We start from the raw sequence: 24,208 nt of genomic DNA on the forward strand, positions 1-24,208 counted from the left end.
AGTAGTGATTCTAGGACCTTTCTCTCAATTCATACAGCAAGTGATTTTAATAGTAGGAAATGCATTTATTACATAAAGCAAAGGAATGAACTGAATCCAATGGTGTGATTTCTGGCCAGGTGGGTGGGAGTGTTGACACCATAGTAGGCCAGTGTGGGAGATAGTTCTGGAGCCTCCTTCAGATCCCATTATGCAAGAGCCATCTGTAGATCTGGTCAAGCCCTGTGTACAATGTCCTTGAAATACATTAATTATGATTAAGGCATTTCACAATAGAATAAGAACGTTTATTTTCTTACTTAACAATGTGAACTTTGGTCAGAGTACAGATAAAAAAAGGTAGGAAATGATGCATACTTTACTTTATGTAGACTGTCTTAAATATTACACCATAAAAATAAATTAAAAAAAAAAAAACAGAAGATGATCCATGAAACAGGTTTTTAAGAAGTTAAATGAGGTTAGAAATTTGGCTACTCTAAATCCCTAATTCATTTTATGCCTCGTGATTTTCTCAGATCTTTAAAAAAAACTTCTGACTTTTATACATGAATATTTTTGAACTCTCCCTTTCCAAACTTTCTTACTTTTTCACACTTATATGAGTTAAGCTCAACTGTTTTATTGATTCTGTTTCCTTCATCTCTTCATTCTACATGCTTTATACCTTGTCCTTGATGAATAAAACATGCCACAGAAAAACCATGGACATTTCATATTGCTTTTAGAAGTAAAGGGCAGTATATATGAAATATCATTGGGAATGAGCCACCATTTTTATATGGCCAAGGGTATTGAGAGTAGAGACTAAATGCTTATCTTTGTATGAGATGAAGAACCTTTTCTCTCTCTCTCCTTTTCTCCTGTCTACCCAGTTTTCAAGCCGGCATCTGTCAGGCAAAGTTGTCTAGTTATTGGTTTGTGTTGATTTCATGTAGATTGAACAGACATCTCTAGCAAGGCTGCCTCTGCCATCTTTCCAAAGATCCTCATATATTTTGTAATGACATAAGCAAAATACAATACCTCAAAACCAAATGCCTCTATTACCTTATTTTTTCTTTTTCTTCTGCAGGAAGAGACTAACATACCTTGCTAAGGATTCATTTTCAGGGTTTTGCATTTCTCCGTGTCACACTAGTTGCCAGTGTCTGACTGAGGCTGCATTTTTTTCACTTTTCCTGTCAATTGTGGCATGGCTCTATACCTCCCAAGTATCCCCCAAACGTCTGTATGCCACCACTTTGGGAGGGTGCTATTCATTTTGATTTCTTCATAGTAATATATACAGAGAGGGATTATAGAGACTGTCTCTCAGCCAGATCTCAACTAATTAAAATGTGTCGTTTAGGGGCTTCTCAGTTGTCTAGCAAAATGAGCAGTACAATCTAAAAGAATCTAAAGAAGGTACTGTCCTAGAGAAGAATTGGCAATGCTGTGAGTAGAATCTACTGGTTTACAAAACAAGTTTTAAAATCTGATGACATCCATTTGAATCTGGCTTTACCTCCTGCAAGGAGTATTCTTTTCTAACCCCTCTTAGCTTCACTTTGTTCAACTGCAAATCATAGGATTGCAGAAGAAACTAAATGAGACAATAATATGTAATAATTTATAAATAAGTGATGAATTGTAATTTCACTATATTAATTGATAAAATGTTTTACCATTATTATTTAAATAAAAGTAATAAATAGTTGGGATTATTATTAACTTTAGGTAGATTTGATATAATACAATGACTTAATCATGAGGACTTCATAAAATGCTCAACCTCACAAATTTAGCATTGTTAAATTATCAGTATAAATTATATTCTCACCTTAAATATTTTCCAGTTAGTTTTTTGTTTGTGTGTGTGTGTGTGGAATACCATAGGATAGTCCTCATGAATAGTGATTTATAAGTATAGCAAGGACCTAAAATGAGGGGAAGGAAGTCTTCTATCTCTTGGCATCAAGTCAACCCACTCTTTTGTGTTCTGTGTTATTCAAGGTAGGGCTATGTCATTATGATCTCTCTACATTCTTCTCTCTTTTTTTTAAGTGTTCTAGTTGAATGCATTATTCTTCAGGTGTACATTTCCCTTTAACTGCTGCAAATTATTCACATTAACAGGGAAAATGAGCTGAAAATAATGTCCAATTAGTATTCTTACCAGATTCTCAGTCCTTTCTTTTCTAATCTCAATATTAATAATTAACTCTGATAAAATGTGTGGCCATATTACCCTTTTTATTCTAATTTGGTCCTTTTAAGCTAGATCACTTTGCTGAACCCTTATGACATTTGGGGAGGGAAGAAGCGCTCATCAAATCTCAAAGTGACTTTGGAGGTCAGTTAGTGGTTTTGTTGCCTCCAGACTCCCAAAGCATTTGCTTGTGTGAATTTCAGCACTTGTTGATAATGCATTTGATTGTTTAGTTCCTTATTGAGTTAAGGTATTATCTCAGTCTTTCCTCTGAATTCTTTTTGCTTATAGATTATATATCATCTATATCAGGTATAGATTATATATATTATTATAATTATATATATATAATATCTAGTATAGATTATCTATAATCTATATTAGATATAGGTTATATTATTATATAGATTATATATAATATAGATGTTGATGTTGTTTTTTGCTTATAGATTATATACGTTTTGCTTATAGATTATATATAATCTCTCTGTATATGTTTGGTAAAGGAAATCTGGATGTTGATGTTAATGCTGGATTTATGTATTAAAAAAAAATTGTGCTGCTAAACCATAGCAGTCTCAAGCATCTTCTATTTGTTAAAGGAACTCTGGGTGTTGACTGTTTAAGTGTATTTAAGTATAGTAGTCCTTTTTTCTTTTTTTTTTTTTTTTTTTTTTGGATGTAGGGTTTTGCTCTGTGGCCCTGGGTGGAGTGCCGTGTCACATTCTTGGCTCACTGCAGCCTGGACCTCCCAGGTGCAAGCAATTCTTCCACCTTAGCCTACTAAGTAGCTGAGATTACAGGCACTCACCACCATGCCTGTAATTTTCTTAATTTTTTGTTGAGACAAAGTCTCACTATGTTACCAAGGCTGATCTCAAACTCATGGAATCAAGTGATCCACCTGTCTTGGCCTCTCCCCAAGTGCTAGGGTTATAGACATGAGCCACCCCACCCAGAAAGTTAGTACTCAATCTCGGAGGGAGGTTAGCGCACTTACTGACAAACCATTTTATCTCAATATTCCTCTTCTAAGGTAAAACACTCTGCATTCCTACCTCTTCTCTTAAAGGTTTAATGAGTATTTTTTGCCGTGCAAATAAAGCAAAGTAAAACAATAGGTTTCTCTCCTTTCAGGGGCCAAATATATAGTGTCAAAGCTCTGCTTATTCATTTTGATTCAACAAACCAATACTGAAAATAAAATATGACCAAGGCTTTTTGAGGAAATTTAAGGAGATGAGAAAGAATCTCTGCCTTTAAGATGGAAGTTTTTGTGTTTGGGAGCTACAACCTTGATCACTTAAATTAAGTATAATGAAGAAAATGGTAAGTGCATTAGAGAAGTTCAGAGTGCTGTGAGATACAGGGGAGGGAAGGAAAATTATACGGAAGAAACAATTATAAAAGCATGTTTTAAAAAGTTTTATTTTATACATGAAATTTTAAACAGGAAAAAGACCTTCAAATGTTTTTTCCCACACATCCTCTCCCTTTATCTACTCATCTTTGATATATTTAAAAACAATTATTATATTGGCTTGGAGGCTTCATTTGAAGCCAAATAAGCTCAGATTATTTGTTTTGTTTTCTCTGATCAAGTTACTGTTCCCCCTTTAATGTCGTCCTTTTTCCTTTTTTCATTTTTTTAAATATTAAACACAAATAAGTGCAAAAACTCTAAAATTTAGCATTAATGAAATTGGTGGCAGAAGCTAAATCCAGATCTAAACTAAAAATAGATTAATTTTATGTCCTCCTTTTCTCTCTCATTATAAACATGGATAATTACTAAAAATGTGTGTGCTGTAAATAAGGCATTTTAAACTTAATAAGAACCTGTAAATAATCTTTTGATGTTATTGATATTTCTTTTCAGAAAACCAGTTGTATTACTCAAATTAAATAGATGATTAAATTACATTAGAATAGAATAGATTGGATTACATTACCTTTATTTAAAAAAAAAAAAAACTCATTTATTTTGTGGCGGTTGCAAACTGTTTTTGTAATTGTTAATTCAAGATTCAAGTTAGGCATACAGGTATTTATATTACAATCCCTTCATCCAGAAATATAGAGAGTAGGTTGCTTTGTTTTTAAATCTTGTCTCTGGTAAATTTTTCTTAATTTATGCAAGTAGATTTTTTTGGCATTAAGTCTCATTATCATGTATGCCTTCCCATTATTACCCAGAAAATATAATTGTAAGTTCATTATAAGAATGAGAAAATATCTGAAATGCATGCAAATGTAAATGCCTCCTCTAGAACAGAGTTTCAACTACTAAAATATGATAATCTTAAAGGAAATAAAATTTTGGTACTATACATTTAAATAAAATCTCTGATTAGTGGTATGATTTGGGAGTAAACAGACAATAGAATAGTACTCAGCTATTTAAAAACTTTCAGTCTTATTTCTGCTTGACAGTCTGTATTTCATGATTTTATTTCTTCTCTGCAATGCTCAGCATCTACATTAATGAAGTAGTTAAGAGGCCATATATGATCTGAAAGTGATAGGCATTTCTGAGGTTGCATTCCTCTGAGCTCTAGTGCCCAATGCTGAATTGTCCCCATTGTTTCAGTTCCTTATGAGGCCACATTTCACCAAGGCAACATTTGTAGCCAAAAGTCATAGCAGCTATAGCTGAAATTGTATATAGTGAACAGGGAATGTAGCCTATTATAAGAATCCACTGAGTAAAAGTCAATGACCGTTTGTTGAGCATTTGCTTTATGCAAATTTGTATGAAGGACTCTGAGGTGAATGACACAGGCTCTGTTTGCTAAATGTTTAAAGAATGGCTTGTACAGATTAGATATTTAACAGTCAAGGCATGAGAGGCACCATAAGGAGAGATCGATTAAATGCTGCAAGAGGTAGAGGACGATATGAGTAGGGGTTATAAAAAATCATATCCATGCTTTCAGGGGTAGGAAAGTAGGAATTTGATAAGCAGAAATATGGATAAGGTTATGGAGAACAGTGAGAGATACCAAGGATACCTACCTGAGAGGGTGGGGAAAAAGTGGTGCTATTTGCCAATCTAGGAAAAGTGGAAAGAGCAACACATTTTCATGGGACTGATTCTGCTTAAAACATGCTGTATTTAAGGTATCTTTGAAAAATGCAAGTGATATTTAACAGGATATAGATCTGAAATTGTGAGTATAGATAAGCAGAAGAATGTAGCTTCAGGAGTCATTAGAACACTGGCAATGCTAAATTCTTGGGAATAGATCAAACTATGATTTAAATATATGGCACCAGTTAAGAGATGTTATCTGAACAGAATGTTAAAAAGTAATGAAATATAAGAGAATAGGGGTAAGTAAGATCCAGTGAGTGTGACTGAGAAATATATGAAAAACAAAAGCAGGCTGGGTAAGATGGCTCGTGCCTGTAATTGCAGCATTTAGGGAGGCTGAGGTGGGTGGATTGCTTGTACCCATGAGTTCCAGACTAGCCTGGGTAACATAGCGAGATCCTGTCTCTACAAAAAAACGTTTAAAAATTAACCAGATGTGATGGCACATGACCGTAGTTCTAGCCACTTAGGAGGTTGATGCAAGAGGAGGGCTTGTGCCCGGAAGTTCCAGGCTGCAGTGAACTATTACTGTGCCAGTGCACTCCAGCCTGAGTGACAGACTGAGGCCCTGTCCCTAAAAACACAAAACACAAACAAAGTAAAAATAGAAGCAAACAAACAAAATACAGGATACAGGAAGAAGTTCGCCTTGGGAAAGTAGTAGCTATTAAATATCTAGTCCTGCAGAGCTGAAGATGAAGAAGTCGACGTGTGGGGTCATGCAGATATTGGTTAATGAAGAGAAGTAGGACATTTGTATGGGAAGATAGTTTGTGTTTTTACCACTCCTCTTCCCCCTCTTCCCCACTATACTGCAAACTGCTTAAAGATAGGACCTGTGCCTTGGCGACCACTGCAGGGTACTTCTGAAATTATCCTTTACATATAGGTGTCCAAAAGAAAAAAAAAAAAAGTTGAATTAAAGTTATGTGTACTAAATAGGGGCCCAATGTTGCTGATACAGATTTAACAGAATTGAGACAACTCAGAAAACTGGAAACCATAAAATATAATTAAGAACATACTTGAGAATTTCTTTCTCAGGTCACCAAGTCCATGTGACATCATTATCAGAGGCAGGGGCATGGTGACATCTTTTGATATCCATCTTAATGAATTTCTAATTGCCTTATGCTTCTATTTTTCAGGATTTATTTTTTTTTTTACAAAATTTTCTGAAAGTACTATAGAGTGTGATGTTTCTGCACAATAGCTTTCCTTTTCTTTTCGTGAAAGATATACCCTAATTCATTAAATTAGTTTTGTCCTCTAGTATCGCTTTTATATTTTATTTTATACTATGCAATCATTTGGCCATTTTACTTACTTGAAATTAAAAGAATGTGTCACTAATTACATTTACGGTGAGATCTAATAATGTATAACATTTCTGGTCATCATAAAAAATTATTTTGTAATTTTAAGATTCTTGACATTGTAATAGTTCTATCAATTGTTAGTAATACTCTAGGTGTGCTTCAAAACAGAAATCATGGAAATAGAATCTGAATGAGAAATAAATTCCAATTGTATGGTAAAAGGACTAATTCCAGTCCATTTTATGTTTGCATAACATCACAGACATGTCATGTCACTGATGCCTAACACAGCTAGTGTAACATCTAAGGAAAGAAATTTTTCTAAAAATATTATATGAAAAGTCTTATTAATAATGATATGTCAGGAGGATGTCACTTTTAATGTTGTTTTTAACCTAAAAAAATAAAACCAGCAATGTCACATAAATTTGTTATTTCTCTGAGTTCATTGTTGCTTTCTAAGAAGTATGTATAAGGACCATATTGATAAAAAGTCTTCCAGTTCAAGATAATCTAACCAATTGCTACAAAATAATTTCCAAGCAAAAAATGCAGCTCCCATTTAATCGCTCATATGTATATTTGTTTCATGGACAATCTCTAGTAATGTCCATTTTTTGACTTCTGTGTGCACTCCTCATTGTCCTAAAACATTAAATAGAATGTATGTAAATGCGATATGTGACATTTACATACCTGGCTGATTAGGTAGCCACCTCTTGTCACATAAAGCGGCCTCCGGATGATATCTGTAAATTGCTTTCTAGATCTATAAAACACCATTTTATCGGTGCCTCAGAATCGTACAGAGCCAAGCATGATAACCAAGTCTCAACAATATTACAAGATCCTAATGTCAAACTGGAATATCGGTTTATTGAATTTAGAACAGGAGACTTTCCCATTCAGTAGATAAGAAAGTCCCTGCCTCCTCCTCAAAGCAATATCCTTTCTTTAAGGAAATCCAAGGAGTCAGTGTAGCTCTTAAAATGTTGCCTAAAGAGGATAGAATCAGACGAGCAGTTTCTTAATCCACACACTGAGGAATGATGAGGCCTGCAGAAACAAAATCTGTCTTTGAGGTCACCTGAAAAACACATTGCTTTTGCTCCCTAGATTCAGTGCTTCTTTCAGTACTGGCTACTAACCACGATGTTGTGTCTCCAGCTCACGCTTGTTGTTGCTATTTGTTTTCTCCTGTCTTTAGGCCATCCATTAAGGATTTTGCATTTTCTTTCTTAAAATATAGAAAGGATTTTTTTTCAGTATTAGTTTTAGGCCTGATTATATAAGCAGACTTCATTTTTCTCTTTGCTTCTGGTCCATTCTGTAAGGTGTCTTTGCACTCTCTAAACATTCACCAATTGTCTATCAATTTTTTAGTTGCTTACCTGGCAGTTACCTGCAGTTACTCTTGTGTAGGTGATGCTTCACACTCAGAGCTGTGTGCATAAGAAACAATTCCCAGATTTATACGTAGTTTGAAAAATCATTAATTAAATGCTCATAGTTCTCAGGTAACTCTCACCTAACACAAGCTCAATCTTTAATTATATGAATACATGAGGAAACAGAGTTTTAGTGCCCAGTCCTTATAATTTTCCTTCACTGTGGTTGAAGCAGTCTACCCATCCATAATCTTTCAATAGGTGACTGGAAGCAATGTGTTCACAGGGAACCATATTTTATCAGTTTTTCCCTGTAAGCTTACTGCCCTTTATTCAGTGTGATCAGCTGTATTCACCTTCACTAGTTCTTTGAGACTTCAATTTTGAGAGGCATTTCTAGTTTCCTGGACAACATTGGTCCATCTCTTTCTCCCAGAATAATGAAGATCTAAAAATCTAATTCTTGCCTATTTCAGCCCCAGACTGCTTTCATCGTCCTTTGTGACATAAAGCCTGTATGCTTTTTCTTTTGCTGCCCATGTCTGAGTATTATCTATGTCCCCAAGATCAAGTAGCAATTAAATTACTTCTATCAATTGTCCATGGGTTTAGAGATCCCCGTGTGTGTGTGTGTGTGTGTGTGTGTGTGTGTGTGTGTGTGTATGTGTGTGTGTTTAAGTAACTACATTTTATTTTAGAGCACACAGTACAGGACTTCTGACTTGATTATTTAGCGTCTTAAACTTTTTCTGAAGTTTTTTGAAAATAGCAGAGAAAGTATGACTCTTCTTTACCTTAATGAAAATTCTCAGTTTCTCTGCCATTTCATTTCTGAAGGAGAATTAGAGGACTGTTCCACAAATCAACTCTTGGGTTTCATTTTTTTTTTCTTTATTTCTTCATTCTAATAATCTATTCCTTTGCATTTGCTAAACTTTCCAGCTCATGCACTTTCTTCTTTATAATACCTTATCTATGACTTTTGGGAGATTAAATAATTCAGATTCTCTACCAAGAGTCGTTATATTTGAGTCATTTTTGACTATCAAGCTTCTCTTTTCCTTTGGGATACCTTCTAGAAGACTCTATTTCATAAATTTTCAGTTTCAAAAAGTCCTTTTTAAATGTAACAATTCTACTATATTGCAATCTATCATATAATACGTTTGCCAAGAATTGGAGCCAGATATTTGGGGTTCTAATTCAAGATCATCATATTTCCAGGAAGGGAACCTGGGTGAATTCACGTAATACCTCCTACACTTATACAATGGAAACAATAATTTTGATAATAACTACCTAATCTACCTCAAAGGGTTATTATGTGCAGTTGAACATATATTTTTTGGAAGTTTGCATTATTAAAAGTATGCTGAAGTATTACTTTACTTTATTTATTTATTTATAGATACCTTAAAATTCTGGTAACTAGTTCTACAATAGTCTTTTTCGACATTAACTCCAACTTGCAATGTTCATAATATTTATTAAATGCATGATTATTTTCTTACCTGCAGAAATGTGCACTGGCCTCACTTATATTTAGCTGTAAAGGTAAGTCATTTCTTGGCCCCTTTTGAATTCCCTATTGGTTTCCAATTCTCTAAGCTAAGAGTACATGGGTCTCTAACTACCATGAACAAGTTCCAGTATTTATAACAAACAGAATTCTATGAAAACCACAGAGAAAAAAAAAAAAAAACATTAATAGTATCACATCTATTTTCTGCAAGATAAATGGCTCTGTCTTTAAAAAACCTGCATATATTTTCCTGGATTTGTTGTTAAGGAATAGCAAATGACAGAAACCAGTAACTCACAGAGATATTCATCAAGTCATTTTTAAACATCATTCAGTGAGCAGTAGCAGAGTTCCAAAAAGGCTGAGATTACAGACAACTCTCAAGTATTCAGAACAGTGAGAAAAGGCTTGTAAAGATTATCACTGATCACGGAGTGTGGATAGAATCTGCCAATTAGGCACCATTTCATAGCCCATATTCACATCTCCATTTAAACTGCTAATTAAGCCAAATAAATTTATAAATGTAGAAATCAACTTTTATGGAATATTTGAGATAATTTTCGGAGCACAGAGCAAAACACCCCAATTATAATACAGTTCAATCATAAAAGGCTGAAGTAATCTAAAGGCACTAAGGCATCAGGATGTCAGAGATAAATGAATTATGATGATGTTTGTATTCACTCCCTGTTATACATACACGTAAAATGAAAGAAGCTCTAAAAAGGAACAACATAAAACGGATAACCTATCCATCAAAAAATATTTACTAGAATGATGAAATAGTATCCTTATTACATATGTAAAAGGAAAAGATAAATAGAGCAAGGAATAATTGAATTAGTAAATTAATTCTTTTATAGTACATTGGTGTTTACCTGAGCGTTCTTCATAATCATTTGCTTTATAGAATCACTATGAGCAATGTAATATTACCAGCATTCTATAGATGATGAAAGTGAGAATAAAATATGGAAAATTGTAGTTAACACCTGATAACTCTTAGTGTTTAATACATAACCATTATTATTTATTATTTGCTGCTATTAACTCCAAAGAGCTATATTTGCATTATTGCAGTCAGAGCTTACAAAAACCTATTTTACCCATTATAATTATTTATATTTTAAAAACTTATTTAAGTAGAAAAACATTTAGTTTTTATTTTATATTTGATAGAAGCACTGATTTATTGCTTAGTTTTAAGCAAATCCTTTATCCTTTTGTTGCCTCATTATCCAAAGCAGGCAATAATCTTTGCTCTATCTGTCTTTCAGATAATTTCTCTTTTTATTTGCGTCTTATAAAACCCAATGCATTTTTTGTGTTTTCTGCATAAAGCAATATTTATTTTATTATCAAGAGTCACTGTAAATTGTAGCTTTGACACAAATGTTGATGACTTGGATTATTCCCAGGTAGTCAAGTATTCACATCACTAAATTAAGAAAGAGCCTAATAGATTTTGGTGGGGGAGGTGTTGCTTTCATTTGTCTGTTTCAGAAAAGCAGAATAATAGGTTCAGTATCATGAGCCACTTAAAGAAATATACCAAAAATAAGGCAAGAGAATCAATACCAGATGCTTTATTTGTGGTTAAACTTGAAAATTATACCACTTTTAACTGTAATTCATTGGTATTTCTTTCAAATTGCGTTCTTTCAAAACACGCAAACACACAGACACACACCTGCATTGTATTCTTATGCCATGGTAGGGAGGATGCTTATCTCAATGGGAAGAGGCATAAGAAAATATTGCATGAAGAGCTTAATTTTGGAATTGGTCCCATGACTCCCAAAGATTGTGGAAACGAAGCAATTAACTTTTTAATTATGCAAACCATTCAGTAAAGAAAGCAGTAAAAAGATGTTAGTTTATTTAATACTTCTAATATTCTCAGTAATGTTGAAAATTTCAAAATAAGCAAAAAACTTTAGCTAAATATGTAATTCAGATTTTTCTTTCAAATTTTCTTCTCTGCTGGATAAATATAGGAAAGTATTTCCATGTCCATATCACCACTTTTAAAACTGCTAGATAATGCATTTTAAATAATATAATTTTTATAATATGTAGTTCAATTAGAAAATATCTTAGCTCTTTTGGGTCTTGGTCACAAATATTTTTAACTGCAGCACAAGTCGAAATCCCTCCTCCCACCTCCCTGGGGAATATTTATTTTAATTATGCATGCCAATTGACCTAAATTATTGAACTTGCTCAGACTTGCTTACAAATGAGAAACTTCCTTGGATACAATGACAAATTAAAATAAAATAGAAAATAATTTTGAAATTACCGGCATGACAGAAGTATTATGTACACAACACATTTTCAGATTTTCTTGTTCTCAAGTATAGTCTCATTAAATCTTTTTGTGGTCAGGAAGGACATACCTTACAAAAGTGGATCAGTGTCTCAACTGGAGCTAAGATTTAAAATATTGGAAATTTCTTATCCTAATATTAGGTTATCATGGGATTTTTATTTGACATATGGAACCGTGTCATTTATTTAGGAACACACATGCAGAAAAGATGATGCATATTTCAAAGTATAATTAAGTAAAAATATCTGTTTCTACTGAGAAGCTGGCATACGTAGTTTGCTAATAATTGACCTCATCATTAAGCAACTTTCAGTCCCCATCTGCCAATTCTGCTCCTTTGTAATTATCATATATGTTTTACTATCAGTGGTAGGACTTTCATTTCCTTCTTGGCAAGACGGCAGGACATTTCTGAAGTGGTTAGGACACTTCTCTTGTAGCAATAGGGGGAAAAAAAGAACAGAAAATGTAATATAGCTACATGGAGAGATGTCTGCCTCTGAGCTCTTTTCATTTTAGCAGCTTGAGAAATATTGCTACACGTTATTGCTCAGACACACATTCTTTCTAAACGAAGTTTACTGCCATTGATTCCCAAGAGCTAAAGGATTCATTTTAATATTTTCACACTTCAGCTAGTCTCCTTATTGATTGGACTTTATGAACTATCTACTTGTATGTGATACGCATTCCTAAACAAATTTTAGGACAAATATTTTATCTTCTGGATCAACATGTAGAGAATTTGACTTCCCAGTGACTGTATATTTTGGATACGCATTCTGAAATCTGTGAACAAATTTTAGGAAGAGTTGGCACTGCTCACTGGGGAAGAACACACACACACACACACGTACATACACCAGTCTTGACAGGCTAGGCCAAGTAGGTTTCAGCACCCTTAGAAATAATTTGAGTATCACGCCTATAATCCCAGCACTTTGGGAGGCCGAGGTGGGTGGATCACAAGGTCGAGAGATCGAGACCATCCAGGTCAACGTGGTGAAACCCCGTCTCTACTAAAAACACAAAAAATTAGCTGGGCGTGGTGGCGCGTGCCTGTAATCCCAGCTACTCAGGAGGCTGAGGCAGGAGAATTGCCTGAACCCAGGAGGCGGAGGTTGCGGTGAGCCGAGATCGCGCCATTGCACTCCAGCCTGGGTAATAAGAGTGAAACTCCGTCTCAAAAAAAAAAAAAAGAAATAATTTGAGTAATAAATTATATTTTCAGAAAGATTTTAGTTTGGAAATGTTCTATTAAATTAAAATCAATTGTTTCATACATTGCAAACTTGACAGTCTCTTAATATATTGAGATATTTTTGTCTTATAAAATTAAATAATTTTTTATAATAAAGTAAGCTTTAATAAATGGCCACAAGAAAATTTGCAGCACATTTGCCTTAAAATTTGGGTCATTTTCTCTTATTACTTAACGTGCCAACCTGGAATGTAACATAATCTTTTAAGTAAAATACTGATGAGAAACCCTGTAAGGTGAACTTAAGGTTGTAGTTCCTAATTGCCTTCTAATGCCTTTTTGCCCTCCAGAGTAAGGTGTGTCCTTACATTTTTACAACATGAAGTTAAAAATATACAAATAGATTAAAGTATTTTAAAATATTCTTTCAAGATTATTTCAGTGGACTGATCAAGTATTTCATCATTTTGAAATGTCGTTTACACCTGAAGTGCTAATTTTCCATACAAGGGATATTGTTTTTTAATGCAAGCCTGAAAATCCCTGGAAGCACTTAGACCTGTCACTGTCAGTGCACAATAGCAGGTCTCAGCAAGAAATCCCATGCCCTGAGACTGATGCTGACAGTTGGTATTTTAAGTTTCTGTTGAAAACTTATGATAATCTGATGTAAATGTGCCTGTTATTTATAATAATCATTTCAGTATTGTGGTATATTAGGCTTTTCTTGTACTTTCTCTCAGCACTGGAACTCAGCCATAATTCTATCCTTGGCTTCTGTATTGCTTGCTGTAATAAAGTCCTTCTGATACTACTGGTAATAAACTTTCATGGATGCAATCCAAGATAGACCCTACTGATAACCAAATTCTCTTTAATAGTGAATTGTATTCTTCTGAGACTCCAGCATAGTTATTTTCCTTTAGAGTTAAGGGTTTTACGTTGAAATCATATTTATTTATTTATTTATATCATTGAACAATCTCACTGCCATGACTAAGAAAATTGCTCCATAAAATATTTGGTAATATAAATGTGAGAATGAAAGTTATATGTCTGATGATTTGTCAAATTTATGGCTTGTACAAACACAACTGTCTCTATAAAGGAATTTAATATACACATTTGAGAAAATTCCTATAATGCCTAGTAAAAATGAATGCTGTTATACCACGAGATCTCAAAAGCAGGAATCACTTTAGAATTATGCCTTTGGCACTTCAAATCATGCATGGCCTGGCTTTACAAATCTAAATTTGATATAGGAAAACTTGCAATAAGTATTTATTATAGAAGTAATTGCTGTCCCACAGAAGATAGCATTTCATGTACAGGGACTGCTTTGGATGTATTTCCTTACCTGTTTATTTTATTGGCAAGAAATGGAAGATCAATTAAGAGTAGGAAGTTAAACTGGATTCAAATTAGAGGAAAAACAGGTCAAAGTTGATGAGCACATGCCTAGAATCTGAGACCAATGATTACTCCAGATTGAAGAGTAATGATGTGATAGGCAAAAGAAACCCAGGGTTATACCAATAGCCTGAAAATGTAGTAACACTGAAATACGTTTAGCCTCTTTCTGTATATCCCAAGAATTAGGCTTTAAAAAGTATTGGTCTCCATTTTAAAGAGTAGATTGCTCTTGTGCCTTGAATTAAAAAAAAAAATTAACGTCACATGTTCTGAACAGATTTTCATTAAAATTCTATTGACAAATTCAGTGTATTTGGTCAGTAAAATTTTAATTTTTTAAAATCCTCATTTTAGAATTTTTTTTATAATGGACTTCCATTGATTGATATATGCTCAATGATATTTTAAAAATCCCAACATTATAGCCTCTTAATATTTTATAGAATTATATTTTTGCAAGCCAAAATAATACACTAGCATAGTAGAAAAATATTCTTTGTGTATTATGTATAGAATATAGACAAAGATTTAGTTTCTTTTTATACAGTATTCTTAAACTTAGCCATCGTTTTTACAATGAAATCCTTATGGCATATGGCTTATTCTCAAGTTTCCCCTTCTCTCAACCAGGAAATGTATTACTTAACTGAGATATAAAAGAGCATAGATGGTGGGGAAGAGAAGGAACAGGTCCTTCACACATATTAGCAGGCCCTTATGCCGCTTATTAAGTTTGACGATCCTCAACCAATTCAGACAGCTATTGAAATAAGAAATCAGCAATTTCGCAGAAGTATGAAAACACGTGCACATGTACCTCGCTCCTGCAGTTTTATCATCTGTTAGATTTCTCAAGAGTATACCATATTTTTTTAACTTGAAATAAAACATTATGAATGCACATATACATAAAGAAATGGGATATATGCTTTGAGGGAATAGCATTGCCCAAAGTTAACAAATAGTTCTTAGGATTTAAATGATAGTATTTGGAAAGATACTCTCATGTACAAACTGAATTCCAACTTAGAGCATGCTACTTATCTTTCTAGTTGTACATGAATGTGGTGAGCAGAAAATAATTTTTTAAAAAATTTTGTAAGCGTCTGGGATGCTTTATTGTCAAAGAACAATTTGTATTTTAAAAATAAATTAAAATACATTAAGAACAGTGTGCGAAATATTTCAAGTAGATAGGGTGAACAGACTGTTTTACTTTTCTTCCATTCTACATGTCTGTGAATAATCATTCCTTGAAGTTTAAAATTATAAGAAAACAGTGCAAAATGAGTTATTTCTACTTTATGGAGGAAATCATCCATTTTGTTTTCATTTTCGTTTGGGTAAACTCAAAATGGCTTTGTGTAGCTTCTGCTAATCTTATTCAAGACTGAAGCATTTTTGACAAAAGAATGTTTCCAATTGTGAGCAGATTATTACATTTATGTGGCTAAATTGACTCAGAATTGACAACTGTTGTTTGTCTTGGCAAAGTTAGAATATGGTAGTTGATACTCAGAGGAGAGGTAACAGGTTGTGAAGACAAGAAATTTCAAAGAAGAATCTGTAAGCAAATTGGGCTTTTAGTGATGAATGGTTGAATAAGATTATTTTATTTTATTCTACTGTTGATGGAAAACACAAAATAAAAAATGGAAATATAAAAGTTATCATTCTATGTTGAATACTCCGTAACCCGACCTCACATACATGCACATATACATGAGACCAGAGAATGAGGCAAAATTTTCCATCTAATATTTAAATTTAGCTATTCAGACAACCCTTTGTAAAACCTGGGTATGTAGCTAGGTGGAGTTAAAAATCTGTCTATGTAGATATAACCTTTACTATCAGTATTTACAAGGTCAGGAAGTGAGAAATTATGAAGTGAAAAGTTTGGCTTAAGTTTTATGATATGTAATTTTTAAAACAAAATTCTTTTGAAAATAATTTCTAGAATTTGTTGTAATACATTGGCTAGGGTGGAGGCCTGTATTTATTTAGTTAATATCCTACCTTACTAGACTTTATGCTACATGATGACATGAAGTCGGAAACCATGTTTTCTTGTTAACCGTAATATATCCAGCTAAACTAGGACAGAGTCTTGCATATAGTAGAGTCTTAATAAACTGTTGAGTTAATTAATGAATAAATGAATACTCAAGTCAAGGATCTACTCACAAATTCCATTATTACCCATGCTTTAGTGTTTTAATTTTTTTGGCTTGCTCTACCGATAACTTAATCTGCATTGAATTGTGTTAGTAAAGAAATTAGTCAAAAGTATTGATTAGTATAAAACATACTTTATAAAAAAGAAATTCAACTTGCTAATCCTAAATTCTTTATAGAGCCTTGATGAAGTGTGTTTTATATTTCAAAATCATGCTTCTCTATGAGGTATAATTTCTTCCTTTCAGTGTCCTAATTGGCAGAACTAATATGTGTCAATGGCAAATCTTTATTTGTAGTTCAAAAATCAGTTTTTTAGATGTTCTATTCCTCAAGGACCTGGGGACATCAGGAACTTGAAGATCAAAGATGACATGACGATGGGGAAAAGTGTGAGCATTCTCCGTGTACTCTGCCCTTAATAAAATTATTTTCTAGATAAGTTGGTATTGATTAGTAAACTTTATGAGTAACCCAAGTTGACACAATCACAATTATGAATTTGAATTCTTACTACATTGGTGATACACAATGAAGTATGTATTTATTTGCATATTCATTCAATAATTCCCTTATTACTAAAATATTATTGAAATCAAATTTCAAAGACAGGTGTAAGATTCAGGTCTGACAACCTACCTAAGCAATGGGAGAGGTAGATTATATTTCTGTCTTGAGTAAATTTTGTTTCCTAAATATGCTACTCTTTACACATTTTATTCTGTTTTTTGAAGATTCTGGCATACATTTTAAAAATTACAGGTTTTTTTTTTTTTTTTCTTTTTCCCTGGGAGAAGATAGGCTGACACTGGGTAGAAGTCAAGATTTGCTATGAGTATGCTAAAGTCTGCATAGGAAAAAATTCTCTGAGTTCCCAAGGTAGTTTATTTTATATTATCATATTTCTGTTTTTAAATCACTTTCATTCATCTTAACCTCCATATCAATTCCGCTTTACTGCTACCCTTTCCACTCTTGTTTATAACTTTAGTCCTCTCTGTACCAGATCACTGCACCCTAAGCTCTCAGCATGATAACCAATTCACTCTCTTTAAATATGCAACAAAACCAATATATTACTGGTGTGCTAATTAACTGTCACAAGCGAAAACACTTTGCATATTTCATTTCACTTAATTCTCACTGCATTTTTATTATGTGGGTTTCATTATTTCACCAGTGAGCAACTAAGGATTACAGAGTTTAAGTGACTGACTTAGTCATGAAGCCAGTGAGTGGCTGAAATGCAATTTGAACAAAATCTGTCAAGGGAAAAAAAAACAAACCAAACCAAACCATGTTCTTCCCATTGCCTCATGCTGTATCTAGCCATGCCTTTCTTTCATCAGAATGGTCTTAACCTCTTCCACCTGCATCTCTTCACTGCAGGCCAACTCTTTCTTTAAACAAAACTTGACCAACCTGTGGCCCAGGACGAATTTGATTGCGGTTCAACACAAATTTGTAAACTTTCTTAAAACATTGTGAGTTTTTTTGCTATTTTTTTTTTATGGCTCATCAGCTATTGTTAGTGTTAGTGTATTTTATGTGTGGCCCAAGGCAATTTTTCTTCCAATGTGGCCCAGCGAAGCCAAAAGATTGGACACCATTGCTTTAAACTCGACTGTAAATTTTGACTCTTTTTGGGGAACGGTTCCTGACTATCTCTTCCATAGCTCTTTGCATATCACATCTTGGTAGTAGCGTATGTCTTAGAGTCTTAAAAATGAATGTATCACTCCTCTTGCTCCAGTGTGGCCTCCGTGAGGGCAGGATTATTATTACTTTTTAAAAAATTCCTCTCAGTATTGAAGGGGCTTAAGCTGGCAGTTCTCAAAGCCAAGTGATCTCAAAACTCCAGGACTCAAAATCATTTCATGATAATATTAGGATATTATTTACTCTTTCGACTCTCATTCTCTCACAAGTGCACAACTGAATTTTCCTGAGGTGACATGCCTGTGTCAGTGCAACGCATTGAATTCAGACCAGAGAGGATAATCCAGCTCTCCTATGGTAAGATAATTACTCAAGAGATAGGCCAAAAACAAAAAGTGGAAGTATGTCATTCTTCTCAATTTTTAAAATATGGTAGTTTTCTATTAAAATGTATTATTATGTCAGAACATAATGAATTTATTGTGGCAATTTTCAAACATATATATATAACTGATTATTTTTAAAATGTGTTTATTATAATTTTGAATATGATGAATATCAACAAATATAATCCACATAAGCAAAAGCTCTTTAAGGTCCCCTATAATTTTTAAAGTGTAAAGGAAGCTTGGAAACCAAAGGACATGAGACCACTGACTAAAGCAACCTGTAGCACCCAATAACTAGTTGATTAACAAAGCCAAATAGTCACACTAATAAACCAATCCAGTGGGGGAGACTGTAGATGTTCTAGTGACGACTTAGACTTTCTGTTATTTTATAAACTTACTCTAACAAACAACTATAAGTCAGGAAGATAATGAGCAAATCTCATATGAAAAATATATTCTTTAGAATAAAAGTAAATTTAGAATATTTATTATTTCCATTGTGTAAAATTATGTATTAGTTAAAATTAAATTGCAAGCAAATATTACTCAATACATTAATCAACAGTTAACTAGGTATCTAGGTAGGTTGTTAGCTTTTACGATAAAGGACATAGTAGGTCATGCTATTAGGGTAATACATTGTGAGATTTTTAGGGAGCATGTTTGTGAAATTTAGAAATTTGAAATCTATTAAGCAAAATATTACAGATTTGCCAAGAGTGTTTTGCAATGTTTTTAATGCAACTAAATCTTGAAATTGTAATAAAATCGTCACCTAAGAAAAATATATCTCATCTCCAGAGTTATAGACAGCAACATTCTAATTGTCATGAAAATTAAATTTTAAAAAGAAGTGTGTAATATTAAATAAGATTAATGAGACTCTTCAGTTAAAAAGAAAAATATTTACTGTAGATTTAAGAAATTATATATTTTACAGAATTTTAAACATGATATGCTACTATTAATACTTCAACTTTTCATATATGTGTGTGCATGTATGTTATCTCAAATTCAATTGTAATATATTTCATAGCTTAGATTTACAACTAATTTTTAAATATTATTTACAAATTTCTTCATTGTACAATTATTTATTAAAGCTGGTAATTTTAAACACTTTTAAAATTTCAGTTTTACTCAGCTGATTTTTACTGCCATTAAGCTATGCAACTTATGCATTTAAATCTCAGGAATACCAGAAACACTATCAATGCTTAATAAAAAAGAGATAAATATAGGATTCATAATTAACTATTCTTTCATCTTAATTCAGTTATAATTCTTAGTAAGTTTTTTTAAAATGCTTCAGGTGATGCCTACACAATGATTTATTTTTAAAACAAACATATTCTTTATTTTTTTTTATGTTGTCTCATTTATGTCCTGACTGATAACATCACCCAGGGTTTATATGATTATATATTCTGTAATTTGAAAATACTGTTTGTTCTTCAGTTTAAAGGGGATCAGCCACTAGCATATCTGCAGTTTCCTGATTCCCGTGAAAACATGTGATATTCCTCCTTTGCAAAGGTTTCCTCTTCATGTTGCCACTTCTGCTGCCACCCAAAGCTGATCTTAATTCCATCAGGCCACAGTTAGTGACCCCTCCACACTCCAGCAATGCCTATAACAAGGACATTGTGATGATTAAAATGCCCTTTTTGATGATTATTCAGCCACTATTAGCAAGAAGCAGGATTAAAGAAAATCTGAAATGTCTCTGCGTAAAACATGGCCTCCCCTGAGGAATATACCAGACTATCCATGGTCACAGAAACCCTGAGTCTCAATGCGACAGACTGTGCGAAAGTCTGAGAGTCAGACCCAGAATGAAAATCTCTTATTTTTTCAATTGTTAAAGAAAATTTACTTTTAAGACAGACCTTACTGATAGGATAAGGAAAACAATACAGTTGTCGGGAAGGTTGCCACAGCAGGGTAATAATCTCTTCTTGTATATCCTTACACCAGACACACCAGGTTTTGATAAATGTTTATAGATGTAAGCACAGAACAGGGGTCCCAGTGCCTAACTAAACTTCCTGTAATATATTAATATATGATATATTAATGTTTAATGTGTCTCTCCTACCTATCAAGGATGTGTTCTGTTGTTTTTCCCACCATCTGTTGTTTTTTCCACCACAAGATTCACCCTGTTTGGACAAACTTCGCTGACTCTCCATTTCTCACCCACCACCCTCCCTCCACGCTGCCTTAGGATGTTTTGACATCTCTTTCCACAAACTTTTCTTTTTTCTACAGCAGTTCTTTTATGCTGTCATTCTTTTATACATACCCTACCCAGTCTGTGAAAAAGAGTCTCTCTCTTGTGAATAACATTTACTCCTCTTACATCTTTGCTTTTAATCCCTAACCACCTCAGTATTTAGCAACTTTTTTTTTTTTTTTTTTTTTTTTTTTTTTTTTTTTTTTTTGAGACAGAGGCCCACTCTGTTGCCCAGGCTGTAGTGCAATGGCTCGATCTCTGCTCACTGCAACCTCTGCCTCCTGGCTTCAAGTGATACTCCTGCCTCAGCCTCCCAAGTAGCTGGGATTACAGACACACCACCACCCTCAGCTAATTTTTTTGTACTTTTAGAAGAGACGGGGTTTTGCCATGTTGGCCAGACTGTTCTCAATCTCCTGACCTCAGATGATCTGCCCGCTTTGGCCTCCCAAAGTGTCGGGATTACAGGTGTGAGCCATTGTGCTTGGCCTCAGCCCTTATTGTTTTACCCCATCTAAAGAACACCAAACACATCCATCAACAATAGACTGGATAAAGAAAATGTGGCACATATACACCATGGAATACTACACAGCCAAAAAACATGATCAGTTCGTGTCCTTCATAGGGACATGGATGAATCTGGAAACCATCATTCTCAGCGAACTGACATAAGAACAGAAAATCAAACATTGCATGATATCACTCATAGGCAGGTGTTGAAAAATTAGAACATATGGACACCGGGAGGGGAGCATCTCACACTTCAGTCAGTTGGAGGGGACTAGGGGAAGGACGGCAGAGGGTTGGGATGGTGGAGAGGGATCACATGGAGAGAAATACCATATGTAGGTGATGAGGGGAGGAAGGCAGCAAACCACCTTGCCATGCATGTACCTATGCAACAATCCTGCATGATCTAAACATGTACCCCAGAATCTAAAGTACAAATAAAGAAAAAAAAAAGAACACTTTCCTTGAGAACATTAACAAATGCCTGCTCTGCTTACAGTTGCATGTGCTCTTTACACTTATTTTATTAAGTCCCACAGCCTTGTATATCAGTCGACCATATGTCCTTCTACCACGATCATACATTTTTACCAAGAACAGAGAGAGTGGTCAGATCAACAGTATTTTCCATGTAAATCATATTGATTCATCTTTGTGGCAGATAATTGCTGTCATTTTGGGAAAACAAACTTATTACAAACTCTTCCTTGTCAATGTACTTAATAACAATCACAAACTGTCTCTCCATCTACTTATTTTTACAAATCATAAGGCTAATTTTCCTTTTGTTACTGTTACCAGGTGAAAATCTATCTCATATCATTGTCCATACCAAATTCCTACCAAATACCTCATGGGGATGATGGATTCTTTTATTATCCTGGTCTCTACCTTTCAAATGCATAAAATTTATATTTCTTTCAGGCCACAGTTAGTGCAAACAATCCAGAAATTGCAATTCTCTACTGTAACAGTTATTTTATTTTATTTCTTAATTGTTGTGTAATAATTTATAGGGTACTTAGCAATGTTTTAATGCATATAATATATAGTGATCACATCAGCATAATTAGCATGTGTCCACCATTTCAAATATTTATCATTTCTTTGTGTTGGGAACAATCAATGTCCCTTCTTCTAGCTATGTGAAACTATATAATATAATATTGCTATCTGTAGTCATTCTGCAATAGCAGAGAACACTAGAACCTATTCCTCCTATCTAGCTATAATTTTGCATCCTATAACACTTTTTACCTATCCCTTCCTCTGCTTACCCTTCTCAACCTCTAATATCCGCTATTCTACTTTTTACTTCCATGATATCAACTGTTTTTAGCTTCTACATGTGAGTGAGAACATGTGGTGCTTAACTTTCTATTCCTGGTTTATTTGACATTTTAAGATTCCAGTTTATTTATTTATTTATTTATTTATTTATTTATTTATTTTTGAGTTACCCTTCTATGTTGTTTTGGTTATTTGTAAACTCTGCTATTTATAAAATTCTTTTATATTACTTATTACATCTTGATAAATTATCAGAGTTTTTCTGTCTTTTATGTGTATATATTTACTTTTTATAGTTTCTCGTAAGTATAGCTTTCATTACTTTTAATCTCTCCCAGTGCAGTGCTAATTTATAAATATATCATCCCATAATAATCTACCCTTCTTAAAGACAAAGGAATAATTTCTACACATAAAGTCTTAGTGTATTAGGGACTCGTATGCAAAAATTAAAAAGCTGTATTTCATGCTATGTGCAAGATCTGGCCACAAATTAAGAGCATGTGGATTCTTCTCCTTTTTGGTTTTTGGCTTATGAGATTCCCACATTTGCTTCTTCCAAAGACAAAATTCTGATCCCAAAATAATCACTGAGGAATATTTAAATGTACAAAAAATTAGGTTTAATTTTTTCAATTTTATCCTACTGAAATATAGAGTTTTTAAGTTCGAAAGGGGATCCAAACTTTAAAATATTACGTGTAATATCAGTTATTATTTTAAGTCAAATACAAAATCATAGAAATTCATAGGATCCCAAGCAATGGTGCAAAAAGTATATGTTCAATAATATCAGTTAAAAATTATGTTTGCTACATTGAGTTGTTTCTTTTACATCAGAGGACCTAGATACTACTTATGCCTTCAGAATTCTCTGATGTTAATCTCTTATGTTAACCGAAAAGTTTCCAAATTTCTCAACTCAAGGACTGACTAATACTATTGCCTAAGCCTTAGGTGGGTCATGTTATTTTAACTAGATATGCTGGCTAATTGTAAGCAGTATGTCAAAGATAAGAGGAATTGAAACACTGGGAAATTTGGAGACACCCTGTCTAAATAGGATTAAGGCTAAAGGAAAAGGATTATTGTTTTCCAAACTCCTATGATTCTTGTGATAACTGCTTTCCCAAACAGTGGGATTAAAGGTTAGATTCATGTTTAGAAACAAGAATGCTAACATGTATTAATGAATAGCCTTGTTTTTAGAGAGAAATTCATCAATGTCCTAGCCCTTCTGTATCTAATACACTAAGAAACATATTTGTGTGAGAAGTCACACACAGGAAAACTAGTTCTCTCCTATATTTTTATTTTTTTACATTACTTATTTTCTTCATAAAATACACATCTATTTTTGCAAGTTTAACTTCACTGTATATAACAGCTTTTCTAAATAGTTTAAGAAAAACATTTTTATATATTATTTGCATTTAAATATAAATATGCAAAGTTAAATATTTCTTTTAAAATA

At 33.4% G+C, this 24,208-nt stretch overlaps 1 protein-coding gene across 6 annotated transcripts in view; it reads left to right on the forward strand.

The window, feature by feature from the left end:
* The window catches only part of PCDH7 (protocadherin 7), a 416,910-nt gene that overhangs the window by 200,861 nt on the left and 191,841 nt on the right, over window positions 1–24,208 (forward strand). The window contains exon 3 of one of the 6 annotated variants that reach the window (XM_074395982.1): window positions 9,510–9,546. The exons of 4 other annotated variants lie outside the window; for them this stretch is intronic. In XM_074395982.1, coding sequence (XP_074252083.1) covers window positions 9,510–9,538 — 29 coding nt within the window. In that variant the 3' untranslated portion in view covers window positions 9,539–9,546. Of the gene's footprint in view, window positions 1–3,328; window positions 9,547–24,208 lie in introns of those variants that run through there. One more of the 6 variants, XM_074395981.1, reaches the window with a different exon arrangement.

Source organism: Saimiri boliviensis, chromosome 3, assembly GCF_048565385.1.
Source record: "Saimiri boliviensis isolate mSaiBol1 chromosome 3, mSaiBol1.pri, whole genome shotgun sequence".
Lineage (NCBI taxonomy): Eukaryota > Metazoa > Chordata > Mammalia > Primates > Cebidae > Saimiri > Saimiri boliviensis.